Source organism: Salmo salar, chromosome 02, assembly GCF_965601325.2.
Source record: "Salmo salar chromosome 02, fSalSal1, whole genome shotgun sequence".
NCBI lineage: Eukaryota > Metazoa > Chordata > Actinopteri > Salmoniformes > Salmonidae > Salmo > Salmo salar.
This window is the reverse complement of record NC_138292.1, coordinates 44698726-44717863: the sequence shown is the minus strand read 5'-3', so window position 1 is coordinate 44717863 and position 19138 is coordinate 44698726. Positions and strand designations below refer to the sequence as shown.

General features: G+C 41.8%; 2 protein-coding genes across 8 annotated transcripts in view; both read left to right on the top strand.

Moving 5' to 3' along the window:
* The window catches only part of macf1b (microtubule actin crosslinking factor 1b), a 35079-nt gene extending 31990 nt beyond the window's left edge, over positions 1–3089 (top strand). For all 4 annotated transcript variants that reach the window (XM_014168276.3, XM_014168275.3, XM_014168270.3 and 1 more), the window contains exon 40: positions 653–3089. In XM_014168276.3, coding sequence (XP_014023751.2) covers positions 653–678 — 26 coding nt within the window. In that variant the 3' untranslated portion in view covers positions 679–3089. The remainder of the gene's footprint in view (positions 1–652) is intronic.
* A 4710-nt stretch (positions 3090–7799) lies between these two features.
* On the top strand, positions 7800–14347 carry ct054 (CT054 protein). Of its 4 annotated transcripts, XM_014163686.3 has the most exons (5): positions 7974–8139; positions 8384–8436; positions 11229–12313; positions 12637–12760; positions 13155–14347. In XM_014163686.3, the coding sequence occupies exons 3-5, from the start codon at positions 11274–11276 to the stop codon at positions 13365–13367; spliced, it is 1377 nt and encodes a 458-aa protein (XP_014019161.3). In that variant the 5' UTR covers positions 7974–8139; positions 8384–8436; positions 11229–11273; the 3' UTR covers positions 13368–14347.
* The last annotated feature ends 4791 nt before the right edge of the window (positions 14348–19138 follow it).

Sequence of the window (19138 nt, the reverse complement as noted above, 5' to 3'; positions counted from 1 at the left end):
ATTATCTTAGCTCACTGGTCACCATAGGAACACCCACCCGTAGCATGCGCTCCAGCAGGTATATTGCACTGGTCATCCCCAAAGCCAACACTTCCTTTGGCTGCCTTACCTTCCAGTTCTCTACTGCCAATGACTGGAACGAATTGCAAAAATCTCTGAAGCTGGAGTCTTTTATCTCCCTCTCTAACTTTAAGCATCAGCTGTCAGAGCAGCTTACCGATCACTGTACCTGTACACAGCCAATCTGTAAATAGCACACCCGACTACCTCATCCCCATATTATTACTTACCCTCTTGCTCTTTTGCACCCCAGTATCTCTACTTGCACATCATCATCTGCATATCTATCACTCCAGTATTAATGCTAAATTGTAATTATTTTCGCCTCTAGGGCCTATTTATTGCCTACCTCCTTATTCTTCTACATTTGCACACACTGTACATAGATTTTTCTATTTTTATTTTCTTATGTGTTATTGATTGTACGTTTGTTTATGTGTAACTCTGTGTTGTTGTTTTTGTCGCACTGCTTTGCTTTATCTTGGCCAGGTCGCAGTTGTAAATGAGAACTTGTTCTCAACTGATGTACCTGGTTAAATAAAGGTGAAATAAATAAATAAAAATGATGGCTTTTGTTTTGCGTATTTTTCAGAGGAAGCTGAAAGACTGCCCACATGATGAGGAAGGTATGTCCACAACGCGCATCATGTGAACACTACAGTGATGAGCTCCACTACAGCCTTGGGGTCCAGAGAGAGAGAGAGAGAGAGACCAACAAGACAAGGCCTCAGTCACAAACTCCACAACCTTCAGAAGTGATACAAAAGGGCCAGATAGACTATTGGACACTGTGTTTGCAGGCTCTCTGGAGAGCCTCCGATTGGTCAGCTAGGGATCTGGACATGACCTCTGACCTAAACCTGGACATAACCCACTACTCTCCTCTTTGAGTCGTTATATTGATATAGTCATCATTTCGATCATCTGTATCCATATACAACTTCGATACTGGTTTTCCAAATATGACAGTATCCGAGGATAAAGATATTGGAACAGTCTGCATGGATACGATTCGCATGACGGCTATCGGCAAAGCTTACAATCTAGCTCCAACATTTGTTTTACCCTGCACCCTTATAATGATGTCAGGGCAAGCTGCGATCAAGCAACAGTGTGGCCTGAAGCTAAAACCACAAAACTCTACAAGAACAAACACGTGTATTAGCAGCAACTGGATGATCCTTTTCTAAGCTATATGAAGACAGGATTTCATCAGCGACCGTCATAATTAGTTCCTTTATGTTACTGTGTGTACTGCATTTCTCCTTTGAAATAAGGGGGATGCGCTCAAATGCAAGTACGTGAAGGTGTGCTAGTAGACCCTGTATTTAGTAACAAGACACAGACCATCCAAAAGATGATGCCAAAACCTACAGAGCCAATGGTTCCATCATCTTTCACCGTTGTAATTCTTTTCCCATGACATAATAGGAAACACTAGCCTGGTCCCAGATCTGCTTGCGCTGTTTCGCCAACAACGTCCATAGGAGTTTGCAAGCCAGCACAAACAGATCTGGAACCAGACAAAGGAAACACTGCTGGCGGGGCCACATTGCTGTTTCATGTTACAACTTCAACCTGAACTGATGCTACACTGTCAGTTAAAGATTTCTTTTTAACGTCCTGTAAGTATTGTTTTAAATGCTACATTTTAAGGTCAAAACATGTATGAAGATGGGCATAGGTCATTATTTTGTTGAGATCATTTTCTCAGGTTTGGTTTTGCCTTTTGATGTTTAAGGGTTCAATGTTTAAGTGGAACATTACTGTGAGATTGTAGATGTACTTTTTATGTTACTGCTGTGTAGTCACTGGAGGTTTTATATGGCGGGACATTTGAATGGCAAGTTGTGTTCTTCACACATGAACTTCTCCTCATGGAATGCACTTTTTCTTTGGTTTGGTTCTGTATGTGTGGGTGGCGAAACTTTTTGTGATTTAATTCATGTAGTTTCAGTGTTTAGGACTAGAGAAATAGACTGGAGTTTATTTTATTTCTGATGAACAACTGTATTTCTATAGGGTTTCACAGGGTGTGGCCCTCCCAAAATACAAAAGTGTAGTTCTCAATGAGATCTTGACTTTCTTTCCTCCATTCTGTCTTAATTCGGACTATTTTAGGCAAACCAACCCATTCATTTATGTCTCTTTCCTCCCTTTGAGCCTAGGCATAAAAGCAAAATGTCCCACCTATAGCAAACGTTCCCCACGTGTGTCTCAAACAATTACACCTCTGCATACAACAACTATCAGACAAAGGATTGATGCCGCTCACCATGACCGTGCCGGTGCTACAATTCATATCAATATTATAAACCCAAAGAAAACTGTATATCATGTGACCCGCGTGTGAAAATCTACACCCTCAACTCTACCTCAGACAGATGAGGGGCGAGGTGTGAGGCTTGAGGCTGACGATGTCCTAAAATGGACACCATACAAATATTTGGTCTATAGGTGGCATCTGGACTTGTCCCTGCTTAATCTTGTATAGTGCTTGCCTTCTCTATGATTTACTGTATGTCTGGTAAATTGTACCACTGTAAGCAAGTGTGTGTGTGTGTGTGTGTGTGTGTGTGTGTTACCACTGTTAGCAAGTGTGTGTGTGTGGGTATGTGTTAAGTATGGGTTTTCGTTTTTATTGAGACTGGTCCAAGAAAGGTACAATCTTACATGACAAAAGCAGTGGATTGTGTACTTTACATGTGTGTACACAATAAGGTTTGGGCTTATGCAGTTCTGATTAAGAAAAACAAAAAACTACATTTCGTACTCCTTTGTTCCGATTCATTCCATTGTCATTTTACGCTTCAATGTGAGAATGTTGGGCAATACAGAATCTCAATGTACTGTAAAACACAATAGCCAGATTCCTCTACTGCTATGCACCCCTATCTTTCTGTACTGTACATGTCAATTTCTATATCCAGCGCTTGTTCTGGTATCTAATTTAGGAACACTGTAGAAGAATGAAACTAATAATGTTTTAAGTCCATTGTAAAATAAACCATTTGTAATGAAATTAAGAACATTTTTCATATTTTATTGCACACTTTTTTTAGCTTTGATTTCCTATCATTTATTTTTGACCTTGAGACATCCTCACTGCTACATTTAAACACATGGGGTTCAAAACTTTGTTTTTCTTAACACAAATATACCATGTTCTCATATTTAATTGTTACAGAGAAGTTACATGTAGGCTCATAATGTATGTATAGTATACTCTATGTACTCTGTGAAATAATTTAGAGACAGGGAAACATCCTGATACCATCAGCTAGCATGAACCGGGTGCTGAAGGACGCTGGTCACGATACATACATAAAATCAAGGAAGAAGCTATCCTTAGTCTCAAATGATCATGTCTTTTGTTCCTGTACCTAATAAGAGTGTAGAAAGAACAACATCTAACATAATTCCCAGGTGGTCATCTTACTCTGTAACCTTTTTGTTTTTGCTTTCTCCAAACTAAGACCCTTCATAAATGTCCAACTTCCTATTAATACATGTCAGCCAAAACGCACAAATATGTATTGTTGCAAAATGGAGCCACAAGACCCAGCAGAAAGAGAGAAGGGGAAGAAAACGGTCAATTGTGTTTCCACACACACAGCCAGCACCAACACAGGTCATGAAAGTGACCTGCTTGACTGGCTTGGCCTGAAGTGAAACCATCAGAGTCCTGTGACTGGACTTGTGTTCTGTAACTGGACTTGTGTCCAACTCGCGAGTGCCCACCAGACCTGGGTTCAAATAGTATTTGCTTTCTCTCAAATACTTTGATCAAGGGCTCTATTCAATCTGTAAAGCTGAAGCGTTCCAGTGAACGTGCCCAATGAGAGCAAATGAGAGCAAATTCCTCCAGGCCAACCATGGGCTCCTTCAACTGCACAGTCGAGTGTGAGCTTTTTGTCCTACTTGGCAGACTCAACACTCTCACTGTGCTGATAATGAAGTAAAGAACAGTCAGAACAATGCCTTGCAGCTTGGATCCCGTCCCAAAGACGGGAAAGAGCTAACTTAATGAGAGACCAGTGAACTGTGTTACTGAGGATGGTTAACGATTCACAGCCGAACACTGCCTGGCATCCACCTTAATCCCATGGCTATACGGCACATGAATCTGACAAACCATCCTGGATTACAAAAAGTAAATCTGAGCAAATGTTAACAAAGGCATTTTTGTAACTCTAGAACTTTATCAGACAAAAAGTATAAGCCCTGCATGATAGGATAGGTTAAGCAAGGGTGGCGGGTGGGCAGATGTATGTGGGAGGGTGTGTGGGAGGGTATGTTGGCGGAATGGGGAGGGCTCAGGGAACAAACGGGGTTGTTTGTTTATTTGTTAATTTTTTGTTTTGGGGAATTCGGAGCAGCTTTAATTTTGTAAAAATGCATGCTAAAAACGTCAAAAATAATAAACAATATGTTTTGGTAACTCCAGAGCTTCACCAGCAGAGAACAATTAAAAGTATACGCCCTGCATTAAAATCTTGTGAAATATAAATGTGACAAAGAATGTTGACAACAAATGTGCAGAGGTAACGGATGCGTGCAGGATTATTATTTATTTTTTTCTACAATGTTGGTTTTGGGGTCAGTAACTCCCAACACTAAAAATGTGATAAGCTTGGTAGTGTGGGTGTTAACCCTCTTTCAAAGATGGTTAGAAATGTTCTCTCTTTGGTGGCAGGTTCAGATGATAGACACTCAGTAAAATGCATCTACTGTAAGGATGCTCAAGTTTTAGTGAATAAGCATCAAATCAGGGTGAAAATAATTTGAGGAAATCGTTCAGGAGAGTAATTATCTGGCCTTAATTGAGTAGAGGAGGGGGGTCGAGATAGGTGGAGGGGTGCTCGTTCTCTGCACTCAAATCAACTCCCATCTAATCAAGCTCCAGGCCAATCAGGCCCATTCATTTGACATCATGGAATTTATGCTGAACAAAAGCTACTCTGCATCCCACCCTTCTGAAGTCAAACATCCCAATCCGCTGTCTGAAGCCGTCGTATGGTTGGCTAAGCTACACTACACACCCAGCCTTCCAACCATTAGGGAGGGCATAACCCTGCTACTCCGCCCTACCTCACTTCCACAGCCACCCAACTCCTCTCCCCCTCTCTAGCCTCTGTAGCCCAGGACATTGGCTCCCTGACTGGACCCCTGTGAACCAAAGTGCAGCGAAGCCCTCCCGAGTCACGTGACATTCTGGTACAGTAGTTATAGACACAAAGCACCATCCCACTGTTATTTAACAGACAGACACATCAGCAACCTGCGCAAGGTCGCTCCAGACCATTGTGTATCAGCACGGCAACCTCACACACACATACTCTGTCAGAGGACCATCACATCGCGCTGTGGGACTCAAACACCGGCAGCCAACATCCATCAACTGCATCCAACTCTGTCTGACTGAGAGGAAGCTTACAGAGTCAGGTAGGCGCTTCCTGTTAGGTGTTTCGGTCAGGATTGGAAATGTGTCATTAGTAGGTCAAGAACTACAATATCATGTTTTGAAAAGAGTTGCGTTAAGTGTTGACTCCCATCATGCTACATGGCCATCTGAGGTTGAGGATCACTGGTATAGGTATATAATGGGGGTGGTATTTTTCCTGGTTGCTTATTGAGCTATAAAATACTCACTTTTATTGTACTGTCTTTCTCTAGATTTTATTTGACCCATGACAATTACTTTTCAGGCATGCCTTACTATCATTTATCAAGTTCCCATGGTAATTGGGATGGACTAACAGAAGCATATTTGACTGTATTTGGAGGAGAAATGACGTAACATTTTGGATTGAGAGATGCAACAAGTTAATCAGGTCTCTATAAAGATAATTGAGGACCTTTCTATTTTTCTTACTTTACCGTGCTGTACTGTATGTATTTGCAGGTGTCCCAAACTAACCCCATCTTACCTAAGACACCATACCTCATAGGATTTAAATGTCAATTTGCGTTAATTAGGTTGTATACCCCCTTTTCTAGCAATTAGTGATACAGTACAGTATATCCAATATGAAGTTTGGTGTTCTTTGTTTTTTCTTCTTCTAGCAAGTAATCTGTGTGAAACTAACTTGACTGCAATTATTTCCATGTCTTATTTTACAGTGAACAACATACTGAAACTTTACCAAGGGTTGCAAAAGGAAGAAAAAGATGAATGGTATTTTTGTCACCATGATTATGGCTGGAGATTGGTTACAGCTAAACAATACCAAACTAATTGAAATGGGTGAAATACAGTATAGATGATGTTATAGCTTTTCCTTGGAATACATGGGGTAGTTGAAATACAATTTCCATTGCATTGCATGTTCATGTAAAATGCAGATTAATGTACTTTCTCATCAGTCTTCATATCACTTTGTCTTTCTCTTGTATAACTGTCTGCACTACTTCTAATATGAGGTGAAGGAAAAAAACGAAATCAGATGCTTTTTGCACCATCTACTGGTCTACTGGCAATGTACCGTATATTCAATAGCGTTTTAGTAGTACCATATGCCCGCGTAAGATTTTTGTTGATTTCTACTGAAGATTTATTGTGAATGGTTAAACAAAAATGACTTAGTTGAATTACTTGTTTCATAAAACAGAGTTTGCTACACTGATGAGTGATTTTATAAATGGATGTATTTTGCCAAAAGTGCACTTCACAGCCAATTCTTCACTGTGAAGAAACACATGTTCACTACAGGCTGCACCACATCTGTTTTTTGGCAAAAAACAAAACAAGTTATAAGAGATTGAGGAAATACCTGCTGTTTCCTTTTTTCTCATTAGACTGGTTCATGGTGCTCCAGCTAGATAATGCAGTGTTGGATCCAATTTCACAGCCCAACATTCATCTGAATCAGGAGACAATCATTAGACCAGAGCAAACTAAAGCAAATGTTAGCTGACTGAATCCCACTGTGAGAAAAGGTTTGAGGCATGATGTACTCCAAACAAAGCATTGTCGACAACGTTCCAGGTAAACGCTGCAGATGCCAGCTCAATTGGAAATTACCTTTAAAACGTCAAGCGCGCTGTAATACGGTTTCGGATTGAACCCCGGCCAAAATCGTGTTATGTCAAATGAACAATTCGAAAAGATCAACAGCGCAATATGATTGTGACAACATTATATAGGCACCATACTAGAAGGTAGAACATAGAGATAAACACATGGATTAATCTCTATGGGGTAGACACATTTAATGACTCTCCAAGGACTCAAGGCTGTTGGAGAGAACATGGGACTTTGGGACAGGAAGAAGATTGAGCAAACAAGTAAATCTTGCCTTTTCATGTGTTTTGGGTGTGTTGTATTACAGTAAGGTCATCGACATTACAGATACACAAAGTGGTCAAAGTAGCATATTACTGCATTATCCTTTGAGTAGGTTTCTCAGGGGCAAAGTAACAACTTGTTTCATCATCACCCTTTTAGGTCACTGCAACATTCTCCTAAAACCAATCTGGAGTAGTCAGAACTGCACTCTAACATTCAATTATAAATACACAGCTTCTTATGACTAGTGTGTAGTAGTGTACTAGGCAGCTGCCCCTCTCTCTCTCTCTCTCTCTCTCTCTCTCTCTCTCTTTCTCTCTCTCTCCCTCTTTCTCTCACGTTACAGCCAACATTTTCTGTTTAGGGGTGGCAGAGCCAAGGTCATATTTTCTAGGGGTGGAAGAGAGGGGGAGGATACAAGTAGTTGACCCCCCCTGCTGCTACTGAAGCTTGCTCTAGTGCTCTAGGGGCTGCAGGGAGGCAGAGCGGAAGAGCACACGGATAAATCATTTTGGAAAGAGGCTCCTTTAAAACCAGAGGGATTAGGGTGTCATAGAGATCAGGAGCCTGCGCACTGCCTGTTCTGTCAGTTGGATGGGAGACACGGAAGTCACGTGAGTGTGTGTGTGCATGTATGTGAGAGTGTGTGTAAGAGAGATAAAGACGGGGGGAGGGAATATGAACTGAATGGGCACACATGCTGGCTGATGTAATAATGCTCTGATCACAACGGAGTGAGAAGTTACTCAAGAGAGAAGTAGATATTATAGGTAGTCCTACTCCATCACAAGGTAAGATCCTGGTTAGACAATAATTCCACAAGCCTCTGTAAGTCCATCTGCTCCACACTGAAGCTGAGCCAGTTTGTTAATTAGGCAACATGGGATGTGAAAATAGTCTAACCAGTGGTATTATTGGTTTGACTATTTCCTCATCACTCACATCCCATGTTGCCTAATTATCAACATGTCTCATCTACAGTGTGGAACAGATGGACTTAAAGAGGCTTGTGGAATGATTATCCCTTCCGTGTAGGATGGATTCAAGCTGAAGAAGGACCTAGAAGAGAGGAACTAGGGAGAGTTACTGTGAGCGTACAGTAGTTCTGTAAACTCTAAGTTTGTGTGTGTGTGTGTGTGTGTGTGTGTGTGTGTGTGTGTGTGTGTGTGTGTGTGTGTGTGTGTGTGTGTGTGTGTGTGTGTGGTGTGTGTGTGTGTGTGTGTGTGTGTGTGTGTGGTGTGTGTGTGTGTGTGTGTGTCGGTATGTATGTAAATAAAAGCAGTGTTTCTCTCCATACACTGAGTGAGGTGACTCATCAACTATTCAGTTACAGATGTTGAATTACAGGGAACTATGAATCAGCAGAAGTCACAGTAAGTCACAGTAACACCCTCGTACCATGTTGTACTTCCACAGAAAAAGTGTAGGTTTAGCCTTTGTGTATGGGGCTGTTCTGCTTCTAGCGGGTTTCTGTGTGAAAGGTCAGGTGCTCTGTGCCAGACTCAACATTCAGGGGACGGGGGAGGGAAGGCTGCTGAGTCTGAGTCTTATGGTCACATACTGTATAGCAGACAGGCTGGCTTTTGTAACCAATGACAACGTGTGTGAGAGGAAGAGCCCACCAACACTTACACATAGGTTAACCTTGAGGAGAACCAAGGGAACTATGGAAATGTGTTCATATAATGTTGTCATTGTGCTGATGTTACAGAGCTGAGAATAGGGATTTTAGCAGCACATTGATTTAGTTCTGTGTTCTGGTACAAGGAATAATGTTTCGGTAATTATGCCTTTCAACACCCCAGCAAATATCAGTTCATGTTGTTCATTAGTTTGTTCCAAATGGGGGAGGGGTGGTAGGGTTGGAGAGTAATAAAGGAAATATATATATATATACTTGTATGTATTTATGTGTATGTATGTATGTATGTATGTATGTATGTATGTATGTATGTATGTATGTATGTATGTATGTATATATATATATATATATATATATATATATATATATGTATATGTATGCATACGTGTATATATATATGTATGTGTATGTATACCTATATACAGTTGAAGTCGGAAGGTTACATACACTTAGGTTGGAGTAATTAAAACTAATTTTACAACCACTCCAAAAATTTCTTGTTAACAAACTATAGTTTTGGCAACTCAGTTAGGACATCTACTTTATGTGTGACACAAGTAATTTTTCCAACAATTGTTTACAGACAGATTATTTCACTTATAATTCACTGTATCACAATTCCAGTGGGTCAGAGGTTTATATACACTAAGTTGACTGTGCCTTTAAACAGCTTGGAAAATTCCAGAAAATGATTTCATGGCTTTAGAAGCTTCTGATAGGCTAATTGACATAATTTGAGTCAATTGGAGGTGTACCTGTGGATGTATTTCAAGGCTTACCTTCAAACTCAGTGCCTCTTTGCTTGACATCATGAGAAAACCAAAAGAAATCAGCCAAGACCTCAGAAAAAAACCTCCACAAGTCTGGTTCATCCTTGGGAGCAATTTCCAAACTCCTGAAGGTACCACGTTCATCTGTAGAAACAATAGTACGCAAGTATAAACACCATGGGACCACGCAGCCGTCATACCGCTCAGGAAGGAAACACGTTCTGTCTCCTAGAGATGAACGTACGGTGGTGCGAAAAGTGCAAATCAATCCCATAACAACAGCAAAGGACCTTGTGAAGATGCTGAAGGAAACAGGTACAAAAGTATCTATATCCACAGTAAAACTAGTCCTATATCGACAAAACCTGACAGGCCGCTCAGCAAGGAAGAAGCCACCACTCCAAAACTGCCATCAAAGAGCCAGACTACGGTTTGCAACTGCACATGGGAACAAATATTGTACTTTTGGAGAAATGTCCTCTGGTCTGATGAAACAAAAATAGAAATGTTTGGCCATAATGACCATCGTTATGTTTGGAGGAAAAAGGGGGAGGCTTGCAAGCCGAAGAACACCATCCCAACCGTGAAGCACAGGGGTGGCAGCATCATGTTGTGTGGGTGCTTTGCTGCAGGAGAGACTGGTGCACTTCACAAAATAGATGGCATCATTAGAAGGAAAATTATGTGGATATATTGAAGAAACATCTCATGACATCAGTCAGAAAGTTAAAGCTTGCTCGCAAATGTGTCTTCCAAATGAACAATGACCCCAAGCATACTTCCAAAGTTGTGGCAAAATGGCTTAAGGACAACAAAGTCAAGGTATTGGAGTGGTCATCACAAAGCCCTGACCTCAATCCTATAGAAGGAGGAAGGAGGCCTACAAACCTGACTCAGTTACACCAGCTCTGTCAGGAGGAATGGGCCAAAATTCACACAAATTATTGTGGGAAGCTGGTGGAAGGCTACCTGAAACGTTTGACCCAAGTTAAACAATTTAAAGGCAATGCTACCAAATACTAATTGAGTGTATGTAAACTGCTGACCCACTGGGAATGTGATGAAAGAAATAAAAGTGGAAATAAATCATTCTCTCTACTATTATTCTGACATTTCACATTCTTAAAATAAAGTGGTGATCCTAACTGACCTAAGACAGGGGATTTTTACTCGGATTAAATGTCAGGAATTGTGAAAAACTGAGTTTAAATGTATTTGGCTAAGGTGTATGTCAACTTCCGACTTCAACTGTATATATATATATATTTGCACAAACAAATGTGGGATTGGAAGTGACGCAGACAATTACATTGATGGAAGCTACAATTTATCTGCAATATTTAAGCTGATCTACAACCTAAAAAATAATAACTAAACAAACTAAAATATCAGTACACGACCAGTATTATGACAATGTATGTTGTTGCATTTTACTAATGAAATAATGTGCATTGTTTGTGTGTTTCAGGTCCTTTATGCACGTTGTTTACTGGCTGTGCCCCTGCCCTTCACCATGACTCTCCTAACCCACGTGCTGGCATGCCTTTTTGGCATGGGCTCCTGGGTGGCCATCAACGGGATATGGGTGGAGCTGCCACTCATCGTGCCAGAAATCCCAGAGGGTTGGTACCTGCCCTCTTACCTCACTGTGCTCATCCAGATGGCCAATGTGGGGCCCCTTTTCGTCACCCTCATGCACCGCTTCCGCCCTGGCAAGCTGGACGAGCGGCCCGTCATCTACTCCATAGTGGGCCTGGGAGTGGTCGCCACCTTCCTCCTGGCCTTCTTCTGGAAGCACACGGTGCCCCTAGCGGGCGCTACGCATAGTGTCCCCCTCCTAGTCCTCTGCTTCCTACTCTCTGTGGTAGACTGCACCTCCTCGGTCACCTTCCTGCCCTTCATGATGCGCCTCGGGCCCCAGTACCTCACTACGTACTTTGTAGGGGAGGGTGTTAGTGGCTTGGTGCCTGCTGTAGTGGCTCTGGTGCAGGGGGTGGGGGTGGTTCACTGTCGGAATGCTACAGTGGCTAGCTTAGCCAATGGGACCTTAGGGGTTAACTCCACTGTAGGGGCCAGTGGAGAGCTCCAGGCTCAGTACCAGCCCGCTAACTTCTCGGCCCAGGTCTTCTTCCTCTTCCTCAGTGCCATGATGGTGGTGTGTCTGGCCGCCTTCCTCCTGCTCAACCACCACCCGGCCGTGGCCAGGGAGAAGAAGTGCGAGCAATATTTCAACGGAGGCCTGGCAGAGGAGAAGAGCGACCAAGCCCTGTCCCTGTCTCACAGACCTCAAGAGGAGAAGCCCATGATCAGTTCTCCGGATAGCCACCGGAGAGCCCGGCAGAGCTCCTTCGGGACGGGCTTCTACAGTGGGCCGGAGCTGGTGTTCATCTTTGTGGTTCTGGCTTGGGTCAATGCCCTGACCAATGCAGTGCTGCCCTCAGTGCAGTCTTACTCCTGTCTGCCCTACGGGAACCAGGCCTACCATCTAGCGGCCACCATGGCAGCCGTAGCCAACCCCGTGGCCTGCTTCATCGCCATGTTCCTGCCCTTAAGGTAAGCCCAACACTGGATTAGCATAACTGACTGATTAATCATTTGCTGAACATAGAATCTCAGATCTATGCAGTCACCAGTGAAGGCTGTTGAAGGTAGACATGGGGAGGAGTCATTGTAATGGCTGGAATAGAATGACTGGCAGTCATTGAATCAAGTTGATTTCTATAAGAAAATACAGAATAAACAGCATTAAATAACATTGCAGTCTCATCCTAAAACATACAATACTTCAGCGGATCATTTACATAATCCAAACACCTTGAATTTTCCAACCCACTTCTTCAACTCACCTTGTTGCTCTTCCTTGTTCTTTTTTTTAGGTCGTTGGTGCTGATTGGGCTTCTGACAATAGTTGGGACAGGGTTTGGTACTTACATCATGGCCATGGCTACACTGAGCCCCTGTCCTCTACTGGTCCACAGCGCCTCAGGAACCACACTCATAGTAAGGCTCTTTCTGTTATTACGTCATGGAATAGAGAAAATACATGTGTTACGTTGCAAGATTGCTGATAACACCTGAACACAACATTACTGTCAATTTGATTTCATTGGGCAATTGAAAACGACATGTTTCTTAGTGAAAATGGGATGTTTGAGGTCAGACAAAGGCTTCCTAAACAACAGTAAACATTCAAACTCATGTCCATGCTGCTCAGTATGCAGTTACAACTGCCAGGTCACAGCTGTAAATGAGAACTTGTTCTCAACTGGCCTACGTGGTTAAATAAAGGTGAAATAAAAAAATAAAAAAATTATGATCCTTTAATGTACTGTGAGTATTGACACAATTCTAGTATTTTGTTTGTAATGTAATGTCTATCTACTCTCTGTTGTAGGTCATAGCCTGGGTGTTGTTTGTCCTGACCCTCTCCTATGTGAAGGTGATCATTGGGGTGATCCTTCGGGATGAGGGTCACAGCGCCCTTGTCTGGTGTGGAGCGGTAGTGCAGCTTGGCTCCATGCTGGGTGCCCTGTCCATGTTTCCCTTGGTCAGTGTCTATGGACTCTTCAAATCAGGGGACCCTTGTAACACCAAGTGCACAAAGTAGGGATCAAGATGTGGCTTACTGTTGAAACTCACTGTAGAAAACAAAAATGGTTGACACTGGAAATATATCTTTCATCATGCGAGTTTGCCTCTTTAAACTGATTTTGAGGTATCTCGTCTGTTGCGTAAGCAATGAAATATCTCCCTATGGTTGCGGAAGGATCTCTTTGAAGCACATCCTCAGATTAGGAACTAAATGGTACCAAACCGCTTGTGTTTGTTTACCGTTGAATTAAGTTTCAAAACGTTTTGCCTCAGATGTAGGGCCTTAATTTGATCACCCTGTTGCGAGACAGATTTTTCTGAAATGCAGGAACTTTAAAAGGTATAGTGTATTTGAGGTTTAAAAAGGCTTCTGAAGTTTGCAATTTCCACTTTGACATTTCAGACTTAATTTTCCCTTGCGAAAAATGTATCATCCCCTACAAAAATGGCCATTAATTATAATCCACATAAGAATTCAAATTGCCTGTTGCTGCAGGATTATTTTCCTGCTATAGCAAACTGGCTCAAATGAAGATCCTACATCTATACAGTGTGCCCTAATGAATACGACTCAGTATGCCTATATTGAGGTTAAACACCGTGGGAGGCCAGCGTATTGATGTCTCAGACTAGACTTTCACTGTTACAAAGACCACAAAGATGATCCAATTTTATTGCTAAGCTTTTTACAATTCTTCTTTAAAAGAAGATGAATGCCTTTTTTTGCTTGAAGGGTGATTAAGTATAGTGTTATAAAAGTGATGATTGGAATATGTTACTGGGACAAAACAGTGTCTTCATTTTTGAGTTTCTAGTACTGCAAATGTCAACCAAAAGGTAATTTATGTTCATTCTTTACCAGTCTATAATTTATGGGGGTTTTTCAAAACCAAAGTTTGTGTTACATTATTTGTATATGACCTTACTGCAGTTATAATGTAATGCACTGTAATTATGTATGGCTCATGTCAATTAAAATGTATATTTATATACTTATGTTTTGTATTTCTGTACTAATTGCTGGCCTCATTATCAACTTTCTGTGGTTTATTTATCACCAGCATGGATATAAAGCATCACTGTAATCTTAATCATACTTACAGTTGTAGTCGGAAGTTTACATACACCTTAGCCAAATACATTTAAACTCAGTTTTTCACAATTCCTGACATTTAATCCAAGTAAAAATTCCCTGTCTTAGGTCAGTTAGGATCGCCACTTTATTTTAAGAATGTGAAATGTCAGAATAATAGTAGAGAGAATGATTTATTTCCACTTTTATTTCTTTCATCATATTCCCAGTGGGTCAGCAGTTTACATACACTCAATTAGTATTTGGCAGCATTGCCTTTAAATTGTTTAACTTCGGTCAAACATTTCGGGTAGCCTTCCACCAGCTTCCCACAATAAGTTGAGTGAATTTTGGCCCATTCCTCCTGACAGAGCTGGTGTAACTGAATCAGGTTTGTAGGCCTCCTTGCTCGCACACACTTTTTCAGTTCTGCCCACAAATTTTCTATAGGATTGAGGTCAGGGCTTTGTGATGGCCACTCCAGTACCTTTGTTGTCCTTAAGCCATTTTGCCACACTTTGGAAGGATGCTTGGGGTCATTGTCCATTTGGAAGACCCATTTGCAACCAAGCTTTGACTTCCTGACTGATGTCTTGAGATGCTGCTTCAATATATCCACATAATTTTCCTACCTCATGATGCCATTTATTTTGTGAAGTGCACCAGTCCCTCCTGCAGCAAAGCACCCCCATAACGTGATGCTGCCACCCCCGTACTTCACGGTTGGGATAGTGTTCTTCGGCTTGCAAGCCTCCCCCTTTTTCCTCCAAACATAACGATGGTCATTATGTCCAAACAGTTCTATTTTTGTTTCATCAGACCAGAAGATATTTCTCCAAAAAGTACAATCTTTGTCCCCATGAGCAGTTGCAAACCGTAGTCTGGCTTTTTAATGGCGGTTTTGGAGCAGTACATTTACGTCATTTAGCAGACGCTCTTATCCAGAGCGACTTACAGTAGTGAATGCATACATTTCAATTAATTTCTTTCCCCCGTACTGGGCCCCGTGGGAATCGAACCCACAACCCTGGCGTTGCAAACAACATTGCAAAAACCATGCTCTACCAACTGAGCCACAGTGACTTCTCCCTTGCTGAGCGGCCTTTCTGGTTTTGTCGATATAGGACTCGTTTTACTGTGGATATAGATACTTTTGCACCTGTTTCCTCCAGCATCTTCACAAGGTCCTTTGCTGTTGTTCTGGGATTGATTTGCACTTTTCACATCAAAGTACATTAATCTCTAGGAGACAGAACACGTCTCCCTCCTGAGCGGTATGACTGCTGTGTGGTCCCATGGTGTTTATACTTGCGTACTATTGTTTCTACAGATAAACGTGGTACCTTCAGGCATTTGGAAATTACTCCCAAGGATGAACCAGACTTGTGGAGGTCTACAATTTTCTCTGAGGTCTTGGCTGATTTCTTTAGATTTTCTCATGATATCAAGCAAAGAGGCACTACGTTTACATTTACATTTACATTTAAGTCATTTAGCAGACCCTCTTATCCAGAGCGTTAGGCCTTGAAATACATCCACAGGTATACCTCCAAATGACTTAAATTATGTCAATTAGCCTATCAGAAGCTTCTAAAGCCATGATAACCTTTTCTGGAATTTTCCAAGCTGTTTAAAGGCACAGTCAACTTAGTGTATGTTAACTTCTGACCCACTGGAATTGTGATACAGTGAATTATAAGTGAAATAATATGTCTGTAAACAATTGTTGGAAAAATGACTTGTGTCATGCACAAAGTAGATGTCCTAACCAACTTGCCAAAACTATAGCTTGTTAACAAGAAGTTTGTGGAGTGGTTGAAAAACAAGTTTTAATGACTCCAACCGAAGTGTATGTAAACTTCCGACTTCAACTGTAGATCCTTCGCTTCCAGAATTTGACCAGTAGATGTCAGGCTAAGATAATGGTAACACAAACTGAGAGTGAGATGCGAGACCTGAACAGAGCAGGGGTCCACATCCTGGCATACAGCTCAGACCTATGGATATCACATATGCTTTCCATCTGCCAGCAAGATCTAATGGAAAAGTATTTAGCTATGAATACAACTTAAAAATAATAAGTTGTCATAACTGACTTGCCAAAACTAGTTTGTTAACAAGAAATTTGTGGAGTGGTTGAAAAACAAGTTTTAATGACTCCAACCAAAGTGTATGTAAACATCCGACTTCAACTGTACCATGAAAATAGCCCTTTCATAATAAGCCATATTCAAGATAATTGTATAAATATCACTGTATCACATTGATAATGATGAAGGATAATTGTCTACATATTTTCGGAGACCATACTTCTGTTATTTTTTACATTACTCATTTTCGATTTTTGCCCTTCCTTCTGCTTTTTGAATGCATCTTGAAATTGCTCAAAGTACTGTAGGAGTTGTGCATGTCTCTTGGGTATTGCCCCATGCCGCTAGAGTCATGTCTCAATCATTTCCTGAATCCCACCCACTCACAGTAACTTAGCGAGAGTGAGAGCGGGTGCAGGTGTGTGCTCTTTTTCTCTACATGCCCTAAAGATAGAGAGCACTGAGGAACCAAGTCATTGCCTGATTCAGACCCCAGCGGCCCCCAAGGTCCCCCAATGGACATCTGGGTTCATCATCTCCTGTTGTCTCATACCATACATATGCTCTTGTGTCTCTTTGTGGTTTTAGTGGTTTAAGTGTGCAGGGGCCCATCAATAACAGAGGTTAGATAACTTTAGGTGCTAAGTAATATATGCAGTGATTCATTTTATTTATCCACTATTTGTCGAGAGAGAGCCCTGGCAAATTAGGATGCTTCTTCTGTGAACGCTATTGCTTCTGTGAATGCCATTGCTTCTAGGAATGCTGTTCCTTCTGTGAGTGTGCAAACTGTAATGCAGGTGGACTGTCTGACCTTCGTGAAGGTGGGTGCTTTGGTGAAACCGTCATTGGAGTAGCAGTGGCCATCTCTCTCTCTCTCTCTCTCTCTCTCTCTCTCTCTCTCTCTCTCTCTCTCTCTTGCTCTCTTGCTCTCTCTCTCTCTCTCCTATTGTCGCTTGAACCAATTCTCTCATTCAGTCGCCCGCTTTTGACCCAAATCTCACACCGTCCGTTTCCCTCTATTGGCTCCCTTTGATTATGCATACAGCATACGTTGTGATCCTAATTTCAATTGAAAACATATGACGGGAAATCCTAGCTCCCGCTGCTCTTTAATGGGCCGACGTGGGATTGGAGAATGCTGAGAATGATTGAATTTTGTGTTAAGGCCAGGGACGATCAGGTCTCGCCTGGCATTATGCAATCGACCATTCTCCCCTCCTTACGCGACGTCTGGTAAAAGCCAGAGAGGGAGGGCTGGAAAGCCCGATGTCTGGAAGAGACCAAAAAGGGATTTCTCTAAATGATTCAAGACAATATTAAAGCGATCAGAGGAGCCAAATGAGATTTGATTCACCACTTCAAATGCAGAGACTCTGGAGGCGACTGCTTTTAATATTGCTAAATTCTTTTTTTTTTTACACTGTGATGCTTGACATACTATATTTCCTGACGGACGGAAACATATGGTTCCTATAGGAATCCTGCTATGCACAATTATTTATATGATTATGTCATGTCTGTTTTCGTTCTACTCTTTCCACCTGCTTGGCTGCATTTGAAAGACTTATGCGCAAAGGCCGGCTTACTCCCAGGCCTTAAAATTACCACTTTGTCCAAACTCATCAAAAACACTTTTATTGCAACTTCATAGTATCATTTTGGGCCCTTTGGGGAAGGCTAAAGACTTTTGTTTTCCGTTTAGCCCATTACACAGTTGTCTTGACCTTGGCTACTCTTTTTATGCAACAATGTACAAGGTCATCAAAAGTTAAAAGCAACACTTGAGGTAGGCACCTAGCAAAAAAAAGCAAGGCTTTTATGATAAAACATGGGCTATATTATATAATTGGCAGGTAATCTTTGGAGATGACAGGGTTGCCTTGCGGTTAAGTCCAGTATGGGTTTACAAAGTAGACTTCTAATGTGACAGAGCCTGGGCTCGAACCCAGTGCCTTAGACCACTGCGACACCCGGGAGGCCAACTCGGGCAGTTGTTGTTGCCATCCTGTACCTGTCCCACAGATGTGATGTTCGGATGTACCGATCCTGTGCAGGTGTTGTTACACGTGGTCTGCCACTGCGAGGATGATCAGCTGTCCGTCCTGTCTCCCTGTAGTGCTGTCTTAGGTGTCTCACAGTAAAGACATTGTAATTTATTGCCCTGGCCACATCTGCAGTCCTCTTGCCTCCTTGCAGCATGCCTCCTTGCAGCCTAAGGCACGTTCACGCAGATGAGCAGGGACCCTGGGCATCTTCCTTTTGGTGTTTTTCAGAGTCAGTAGAAAGCCCTCTTTAGTTTCCTAAGTTTTCATAACTGTGACCTTAATTGCCTACCGTCTGTAAGCTGTTAGTGTCTTAACGACCGTTCCACAGGTGCATGTTCATTAATTGTTTATGGTTCATTGAACAAGCATGGGAAACAGTTTTTAAACCCTTTACAATGAAGATCTGTGAAGTTATTTGGATTTTTACAAATTATCTTTGAAAGACAGGGTCCTGAAAAAGGGACATTTATATATATTTTTTTGCAGTACTTCATAAAATAAATGACATTTGTGAGATGAATTAAATTAAAGAGTTAGGTACTCTATGAGTGACAAGCTTTACTGCTCTACCATTCGT

Coding starts and splice junctions, on each gene's coding strand:
- ct054 (XM_014163694.3), top strand. CDS start 11,274: ATGACTCTCCTAACCCACGTGCTGGCATGCCTTTTTGGCATGGGCTCC. Junction 12,314..12,636: donor GCCATGTTCCTGCCCTTAAG/GTAAGCCCAACA, acceptor TCTTTTTTTTAG/GTCGTTGGTGCTGATTGGGC. Junction 12,761..13,154: donor CCTCAGGAACCACACTCATA/GTAAGGCTCTTT, acceptor TCTCTGTTGTAG/GTCATAGCCTGGGTGTTGTT.